A 9,564-nucleotide genomic window follows, 5' to 3' on the forward strand; every position below is an offset into this window, starting at 1 on the left:
GCTCCCGCCGAGGGTTCGGATCCCACATACAGACCGGCCGCTCACTGGCTAAGCGAGGTGCAGGCGCAACACTGAGGTTTGCGATCCCGTTGCCGGTCCCGGTCCGGTACGGGCGCGGCACTGAGGGTTGCGATCCGTTGCCGGTCACGAAAAAAGACAAAAAGGAAAAAAAAAAAATCAACTGTATTTCTATACACTTGCAATGAATAATCCAAAAAAGAAATTAAGAAAAAAATTCCATTTACAATAGCCTCAAAAAGAATAAATTATTTAGGAATAAATTTAACAAAAGAAATGCAAACCTTATACTCTGGAAACTACAAAATACTGTAGCAAGAAATTAAAGAAAATCTAAATAATGGAAAGATACACTCATAGATGGGAAGATTTAACATTGTTACGATAGCATTAATGTCCAAAATGATCTACAGATTCAAAGAAAACCCTATCAAAAGCCCAGCTGGGGGCCGGCCCGTGGCTCACTCGGGAGAGTGCGGTGCTGATAACACCAAGGCCGTGGGTTAGGATCCCATATAGGGATGGCCAGTTCGCTCACTGGCTGAGCATGGTACTGACAACATCAAGCCAAGGGTTAAGATCCCCTTACTGGTCATCTTTAAATAAAAAAAAAAAAAAAACCCAGCTGGCTTCTTTGCAGCAATTGACAAGCTGATCCTAAAAGTCACACGGAAATTCAGGGGACAATAGGACAAAAACAATTCTAAAAAAGGACGAAGTTAGAGAACTCACACTTCCTGATTCCAAAACCTACTACACAGCTATAGAAATCAAGACGGTGTGATACTAGAATACAGTCAGACATATAAATCAATGGAATAGAATTAAGAGTCTAGAAACAGATTCTCACATTTATGGTCAATTGATTTTCAACAAGAGTACCAAGCCAATTATGTGAGGAAAGAATAGTTTTTTCAACAAATGGTGCTGGAACAACTGGATATCCATATGCAAAAGAATGAAGTACCTCACACCTCATACAAAAATAACTCAATATACCAAAGACCTAAATGTAAGAGATAAAACTCTTAGAAAATATAGGCGTTAATCTTCATGACCTTAGATTTGGCAATGGTTTCTTAAATATGACACCCAAAGCACAAACAACAAAAGAAAAAGAATATACGTCATTGAAATTTAAAAGTTGTCTGATTAAAAAGACAACATCAAAAAAGTAAAAAGACTGGGCCCGCCCGGTGGCGCACTGCTACAGTGCGCCGCTTGGGAAGCGCGGAGGCGCTCCCGCCGAGGGTTCGGATCCCACATACAGATCGGCCGCTCACTGGCTGAGCGAGGTGCGGGGGCAGCACTGAGGGTTGCGATCCCGTAGCCGGTCCCAGTCCGGTGCGGGCGCGACACTGAGGGTTGCGATCCGTTGCCGGTCACAAAAAAAAAAAAAAGAAAAAAAAAAGGGAAAAAAAAAAAAGTAAAAAGACAACCCACTGAATGGGAGAAAATATTTGTAAATATTATCTGATAGAGGATTTGAATCTAATATATATAAAGAACTTCTACAACTCAAAAATAAAAAGACAACCCAATTTAAAAATGGACAAAGAACTAGAATAGACAATTCTCCAAAGAAGACATACAAAGGACCAACAGTACAGACAGTAAGTGTTGACAAGGATGTGGAGGAATTAGAACCCCCAATACACTGCTGGCTGGAATGTAAAATGGTTCAGCCACTTTGGAAAATAGTCTGGCAATTCCTCAAAGGGTTAAACACATTTACCATATGGCCTAGCAATTCTACTCCTAGGTATACACCCAAAATAAATGAAAACATATGTCTACATACAAATTTATACACATGAATGGTCATAGCAGCATTACTCAAAATAGTCAAAAAGTAGAAACAATCTAAATGTCCATCAACCGATGAATGGCTAAACAAAATGTGTATATCCAAATAGAACAGTATTCAGCAATAAGAAGGAACGAAGTACTGATATATACTACAACACAAATCTTGAAAACATTACGCTAAGTGCCGGGAGTGAAAGACCAGGAGACAAATGAAAATGAAAACACAACATACCAGAACCTGTGGGAAATAGCAAAAGCAGTTCTTTTTTTTTTTTTTTCCTTCTTGTCTTTTTTCGTGACCGGTAACGGGATCGCAACCCTTGGTGTCGCGCCCGTACCGGGGACCGGCAACGGGATCGCAACCCTCGGTGTTGCGCCCGCACCGTGCTCAGCCAGTGAGCGGGAACCGGTCTCCACATGGGATCCGAACCCTCGGCGGGAGCACCGCCACACTCCCAAGCGGCACACTCTCCAGTGCGCCACTGGGCCGGCCCGTATCATTCTGTTTTTAGTTGTCCCTTGGTATCTGCAGGGCATTGGTTCTAGAACCTACCCCCACCTCGGATACCAAAATCCCAGATGCTCAAGTCCGTTATATAAAATGGAATAGTATTTGCATATAACCTATGCACATCCTACTGTATATTTTAAATCATCTCTAGATTACTTATAATACCCAATACAATGTAAATACTATATAAATAGTTGTCATACTGTATTTTTTTGTGTGTGTTTTTTTATTGTTGTACTGTTTTTCTTCTTTTTTCTGAATTTTGTATTTTCTTTCAGGACCCTGTAATCAGTACATTACTTTTTTCCCCTCATTCCTTGAATTACTTAATTGTAGCAAGTTAGTATTGTGTAGAGTGTTTCTATACCTTTGTTTGTAGTTGAAGAATATATACCAAGTGTATTCCAGAAGGTGAAACCATTGAGCATATGTTTAGAATCTTTTGACAATGAGTTATTCTGGTTAATTTTTGTATATGTGATACCTTACAATAAACAGGAATACTATTATACACTCTAAAGATAATTTGGGTGCAGGTAGTAATGAGGACCTCATAGATGGTCAGAGTCACATATACGAACAGCTATTAACATTGAATGTTTTGTTTTTGTTTTTGTTTTTTATAAAAATGACCGGTAAGGGGATCTTAACCCTTGACTTGGTGTTGTCAGCACCACGCTCAGCCAGCGAGCTAACCGGCCATCCCTATAGGGGATCCGAACCCGGGGCCTTGGTGTTATCAGCACCGCACTCTCCCAAGTGCGCAACAGGCCGGCCCTTTTTTCTGAATATTTTTGATCTGCAGTTGGTTGAATCCGTGGATGCAGACTCTGTGGTTGCAGAAAACACAGATATTGAGGACTGACTATATATGAAATATCCAAAATAGCTAAATGGATGGAGACAGAAAGTAGATTAGAGGTTGCCTAGTGATGAGGGAATAAGGGTGTTGGTGGGTGATGGCTAAGGTATATGGGGTTTCTTTTTGTGGTGATGAAAATGTTCCAAAATTGTGATGGTGGTTGCACATATAAGTGAACATATTAAAAACCACTGAATTATACACTTTAAATGGGTGACTTGTATGGTATGCAAATTATATCTCCGTAAAGCTGTTACCAAAAAAAGGCTAGGAAATCCACAAGTATAAATGCCTTATGGTAATTACAGAAGTGACTTGAGTCTAAAGGCCAATTTATTGCTCTTATGTAGTTAGAGTAACTTATTAATAAGTCTGTACAGTTCAGGCTTTCTCAACAGTTAGATATTCATAATACTTTATACTTTGGTGTATTGTTTGATATCAAAGCTGTTATTAAAATAAACTAATAACAGCTAATAAGTTTTTTTATTCTTTACAATTGTACATAATGTTATAAACTGAATTGGTGGTTAACCACAAGGACCCTACTAAGCAAAGCATCCTTGCTATATACAGTTCTAATACTACCTATCCTATTTCTAATTTAAGTAGTGTGGACTTATTATCCTAATATTGTCACTGTATTTGAAAGATTATTTTTTCTTTTTCTGTCTTTTTTAATTATGGTAAAATACACATAACATACAGAACATTTTTAACCACACCATTTTAATCATTTTTAAGTTTACAATTCAAAGGCATTAAGTACATTCACAATGTTGAACAACCATCACCACTATCCAACTCCTGACCTTTTTCATCATCCCAAACAGAAACTCTGTACCCACTGCACAAGAGTACCACATTACTCCCTTCCCCCTAGCCCCTGGTAACCTCTATTCTATTACTCTCTGTCCCTATGAATTTGCCTATCCTATGTACCTCCTATAAGTGAAATTGTACAATATTTGTCCTTTTGTATCTGGTTTATTTCATTTAGAATAACGCTTTCAATGCTGTATAGTCACCATGTTGTAGCATGTATCAGAATTTCATTCCTTTTTTAGGCTAAATAATATTCCATTGTGTATAGACCACATTTTGTTTTCCCATTTATCTACTGATGAACACTTGGGTTGTTTCCACCTTTTGGCTATTATGAACAACGCTGCATGAACATCGGTGTACAATTATTTGCTTAACTCCCCACTTTTTATTCTTTTGGGTATATATCTGGGAGTGGAATTGTTCCACCATATGGTAATTCTACGTTTAACTTTTTGAAGAACCACCAAACTGTTTTCCACAGCAGCTGGATCATTTTTTATATTGCTCCTGAGCAATGAGAAAGGGCCCCAACTTCTCTACATCCTGGTTATTTTCTGCTGTTTGATTGTTTTTTTAAAATAATAGCTATCCTAATGGTATGAAGGGGTAACGCAATGTGTGCAATTTATTTTCAGCCTATTATTTGTAAGTCCACTTTAAGACATAAACAAAACAAAAAAAATTTTAAGGGTTTAAATTACACCTCTATTTTAAATAAAAAATATTTAAATACCAACAAAATAGAACACAAGGTTACAAAGATTTTAAGTCACTCCAATTTTGAAAAAGATTAAAAATGACAAAGAATTAAAACATAATACAAAAACCTGTAAATTCTGTTTTACTTATCTAGGACTAATTTCTAAAATACTAATGTTTGTGTAAATAAATATTGTCACAAAGCAGGTTTACGGCTTTGTGATTTATAGAGATGACTGTGAAACAAACCTAGGAGTCACTCCTGAAATAAAGCTTTTAAAAACACATTTATCCCTGGGAGATTGTTGTCACTGCCCTCATTTTAAAGATAAGAAAATCTGAAATCAAACAGGTTTGACAACTTGCCCAAGACCACAAAACAACCCTGTGGCAGAGATTTGGAAAATAACTTCTTATTTCAGAAATCTCCGATTTAAAAAAAAAAAAAAAAAAAAAGCCATATAACGTGCAAAAAGTTAGAGAAACACGGAAGAGCAATTTCCACTCTTTAAGCATGAATAAACTTAGGGACACTGCCCAGTGCACTGAAGCTTACAATCTACAGCAATGACCATTAATTAACTCCTTGCCAGCTGTGACTTGAATGTGCGGCCAAACTGGAATCAATTTAGAACTTTTTTTTTTTTTCCCCAGCGTGATCTAATAACAAACACTGACTCTAACTTTGTCTCTCAAATGTTTTCATTGTTTTGTTAAATTTTGGCTGTTCAAAAGCAGGATAAGTCTATTGTTAAATTGACAAAGCATAAGTTGAAGCAACCAAAGAAAACAGAATTGCTTCTTGACATCATTGCTTAAATGATATGTAGAAAGTGTTACTTTTCTTTCCTGCAACCCACACACTAAACAAGATAGTTATTATTTACTCTCAACCCAATTTGATTCAATCGTTTTTAACTAATTTTTTTTTTAAGGAATATTCCCAGGGACCATATGAAAGAAATGCATACTGAAGTAAGCAGGGGTGAAATGACCTGACTCAGATTTGCTTTAAATACTTCGAAAAAGGAAAAGAAAAAAAGTATAGATGACAAAAACTGACAACTGCCGAATGCTGGTGATGGTAGACGGGTTTATCTCACCTTTCCTTTCTTTTGTCTATGCTTAAAAGTTTTTCGCAATAACTTTTCAAAAAATAAATTATTTCCAAACGAAGTTGCCGTTCTGGTTATTAAACACGAGTCACTGAATGTGAATGCTCTTGTCCTCGAAACCAGACCATGCGAAGGGTCTCAAAAAGAGGCGAGGGATTCTCTGGCGGGGCCGAGTTGGGCTCCACACCTCTCGGGCTCGCACCACCACGAGGGCCCAAAGCGCGCACGTTTCCTTCAAGGCTGAAATGTGACAAATCCCTCCATGAGCTCTAGGGTTCGGAGGGCCGCCGAACTCTGTTTGGAAGTGGCGCACGCGTTTTCACGCCGGCGGCTCAGGGAAACCCGAGAAACTCCCGCTAGAGAGTTCCCAGGTCTGCTAAAGACGCACTGCCCCCCACCCCGGACCTCCTAAAGAGAGTCCTTGCACCACTCCCTCAGTCACCCACCACCAACCTCCACCCCGCCCGCCTCCTACCTTCCAAGTCCGCGTCGTCCTCCGAGTCGCTCTCTGTGTTCGCGTCGGCGACAGTGTCAGGGCCGGGCTCAGGCGTGTGGAAGTCCGAAGGAGGGGCAGCAGGCGGGACTGAGGCTTGGGCGCGGGCCTCCCGCTGGCGGGTGAAGTAGTCTACTGCGAAGTCGATGAGGTCAGGCGGTTGCTGCCGCAGCACCTCCACGGTGTAGCCCTGCAGCAGCTCCGTGAGCCCCGGTGGGATCTGGATGTGGCTCATGCCGGCGGCGGGCGCGGAGACCGGCAGATCAGGTACGCCGGCGAACACTGCCTCCGCGCTCCCTCACGCCGGCCTCTCGCTCGGCGCCTGCGAGGTCCCCTCAAGCGCAGCCCTAGTCCGGTCTTCTTCGTGTCGCGCCACTCTTTGGCCGGTTCTGCGTTTCCCGGCCACGAAACCCTCGGCGGGTCTGGCACCGCCGCCGCTGTCACTGGGCCGCCGTCGCCGCAGACAGGACCGACGGGCAAGAGAGAGGGACGGGTGGGGCGGGCGCTCGGTTTGTGACGCATGCGGCCGCAGGCGTGCGCGCCCCCGCTGAGTGCCGATCTCCAGTGCGCGTGCGCCGCTGGGCGACGGGCAAGAGAGAGGGACGGGTGGGGCGGGCGCTCGGTTTGTGACGCATGCGGCCGCAGGCGTGCGCGCCCCCGCTGAGTGCCGATCTCCAGTGCGCGTGCGCCGCTGGGCAGCCCGTCCGTGGGTAGGAGGCGCGGGGCAAGACTGCAGACTCCCAGCAAGGAACTCAGGAATTGGGTGACGAGTGGTCTACTCGTAGTCATGAAGATCTTTCATTTATTTATTTTTTTAACACACACTAAGAGCCTCCTGTTTGCCGGCATTTACTGAGCGCTAAGGACGCAGCCAGACGGAGTATGGTTCTGGCTGTGGTGGAGGGCAAGAGGGCCCACTTTAGGAGGTGACATTCAAGCTGACCCAGAGGCCTGAGCAGGACCCGACCATAGGAAGATCTGGAGGAAAGCCATTCCGATCACAGAGCACAGCAAGAGCAAAGGCCTGGTCGAGTCAGGTTTACCCTTGCTGCCAGGTGGAATGGTGGAATGACCATAGGATCCTTAGGTGTCTGCCAGGAAGTCTGTGAGATGTCAAACGGAAAAGGCCTTGTAGGAAGTAGGAGTTTCAATGCAATAGTAATTTGAGGGCCACAGGCAGATAAATAAGCTTGGAAGAGCAAACTTGTACACTGAGAAAAGGGAATAAAGCCCAGAGCAGGAACGACCTCTGTGCCTGTTCCTCCTCTTAAGCACTCCCACCAGGGTCCCCAGGTCTAGGCCGGTACACCCCTACTCTCCCCACACTCCATCCTGGGCCAGCAATGCTTGATGAAGTTGAGCAAATCATAAGGCAGTGTTATCCTTTGCCCATGGAGAGGAGGCATACATGAACTTGAGAGGCCAGGCTATTTATTTCCCAAGTTGCTTGCCTTGTCCCACCAGATTTTAAGGAAATAGAAAATGGTGGAAACCTTGCTGGGATGTGCATGCCACAGCCTAGGTGCCGACCAAAGGCCCTGCGGGCATAGCAGAGTCCTCCCTCTTCTTCCCAGGCCCAGTCAGGAAGTGACTAGCTGTAGGCTTGTGAACCTGAAGGGCTTTGGGATGGTTAAGCACCACCTGGTAATTACCCAGTATTAATTAAAATCCTCACTAGCACCTCCCGTACAGACTTGGCACACACCCAAGAGCTCACTGCTGCTGAGAACTGAGCTGCTTGGTAGCAAGAGCACCTTTTTCCCACTGATGCAGATGCCAGTCCAGGCTCTAGGCTAGGCAGGCCTGTGATTACAAACAGCAGTATCTCCCTGGACAAGTTCCTTGATCCTTGAAAGTAGTCTTGGACCATAAGCTTTGGAGCGGGGGACAGTGTTCAATTCATTCCCTCCTAGGTCCCTACTGCACACTCTTGGAGAAGGTTTACTGAGTGAATGATAAATTTCAACATAGCATGCAGAGCCAATGAAACAGCTGTCCTTCCTGACCTCACAGTCTCAGAACTGGGATCCTTTGCTTCAAAAGCTGGGCTCCTGATTTCAGTATATGAAGACCTCACTAAGGACAGGCAGTGAGGGGCTGGAGGTGCAGGGTCCCTCAGCTCTTCTCTGCTCTTGTGTAGACTGACCCTTCCAAGTTTTCCAGAGATCAGCCCTTGACAGTGATACCCAGGAAACCTGGGTGTGACTCCAACTGTACTGCCATACCTGGAGATCTGCACCTCTTCAAGCAGTCCTACAGCCAACCCTTTGGAAAGACAAATTCACACCTCCACTCCCTAGTTTGTCCATATTGTCAGGTTTTATGTTTTGTTTTTTAAAAGATGACCAGTAAGGGGGTCTTAACCCTTGACTTGGTCGTGTTAGCACCACACTCTCCCAAGTGAGCTAACCGGCCATCCCTATATAGGGATCCAAGCCAGTGGCCTTGGTGTTATCAGCACCACACTCTCCCAAGTGAACCACGGGTCAGCCCGGTTCTATATATTTTAAAGGGGAACAGGCACCTGCACAGTTAGGACTCTCACCTCAATTACAAAATAGAGGAAAGGAGGGCTATTCCAGGGCTGAGGAAAGAGCTGAGTGTGGGCAGTTTCTCCCAGTTGCTCCAAGAAACTCTCACCAGCTGGCCTCTGCCAGAAGCAGGCTGATCTGCCTGACTTGTTTTCAGATGCTGTACAACTCAAACGGCTGGCCAGCCAGCAAACAGCATTCAAAAGGCAACCTAGAAGGAGTGAGGGCTACAGAAAGCAGGAGCACTGTCTCACCTGTCTTTATAGACCAGCCTCAGAGTAAGGATAGACAGCTCCTTACTCTGGTCCAACCTGGCTCCCTCCCCCAGCACTTGGTCCCCAGAGCAGGAGTCCATCTTTGCTCCTTCTGGCAAATACATCAGTAACAACTGGAGCCCCAAGCACCTTCATGAATACCCAATTGAACTGGCCAAAGAGGGCCTTGTAACAGGAGAAAATACCTAGGGCCTGAGCCCCGCATCTCCCACCCTTATCCTGGATTCATACTGCCTGCATTCAGGCCTGTCCAGCTACACGCTGGAGGTTACCATGGCAATCAAACCCACAGGTAGCCAGTAACTGGGAAACAGCCATCAACACCAAGTGACAGTTGGTGGAAAAGGCCAAGAGCAAAGACCCTCAGAAATAAGAGAAATAGGGGCCGGCCCGGTGGCGCACTGCTACAGTGCGCCGCTTGGT

General features: G+C 44.3%; 1 protein-coding gene across 1 annotated transcript in view; it reads right to left on the reverse strand.

Annotated features, from left to right (window-relative positions):
• IP6K2 (inositol hexakisphosphate kinase 2) overlaps positions 1–6,796 on the reverse strand; it is a 172,466-nt gene extending 165,670 nt beyond the window's left edge. Inside the window, exon 1 of the mRNA XM_008565770.1 lies at positions 6,318–6,796. Coding sequence (XP_008563992.1) covers positions 6,318–6,570 — 253 coding nt within the window. The 5' untranslated portion in view covers positions 6,571–6,796. The remainder of the gene's footprint in view (positions 1–6,317) is intronic.
• Between the last annotated feature and the right edge of the window lie 2,768 nt (positions 6,797–9,564).

This window comes from Galeopterus variegatus, unplaced genomic scaffold (genome assembly GCF_000696425.1).
Source record: "Galeopterus variegatus unplaced genomic scaffold, G_variegatus-3.0.2 Scaffold203, whole genome shotgun sequence".
Taxonomy (NCBI): domain Eukaryota; kingdom Metazoa; phylum Chordata; class Mammalia; order Dermoptera; family Cynocephalidae; genus Galeopterus; species Galeopterus variegatus.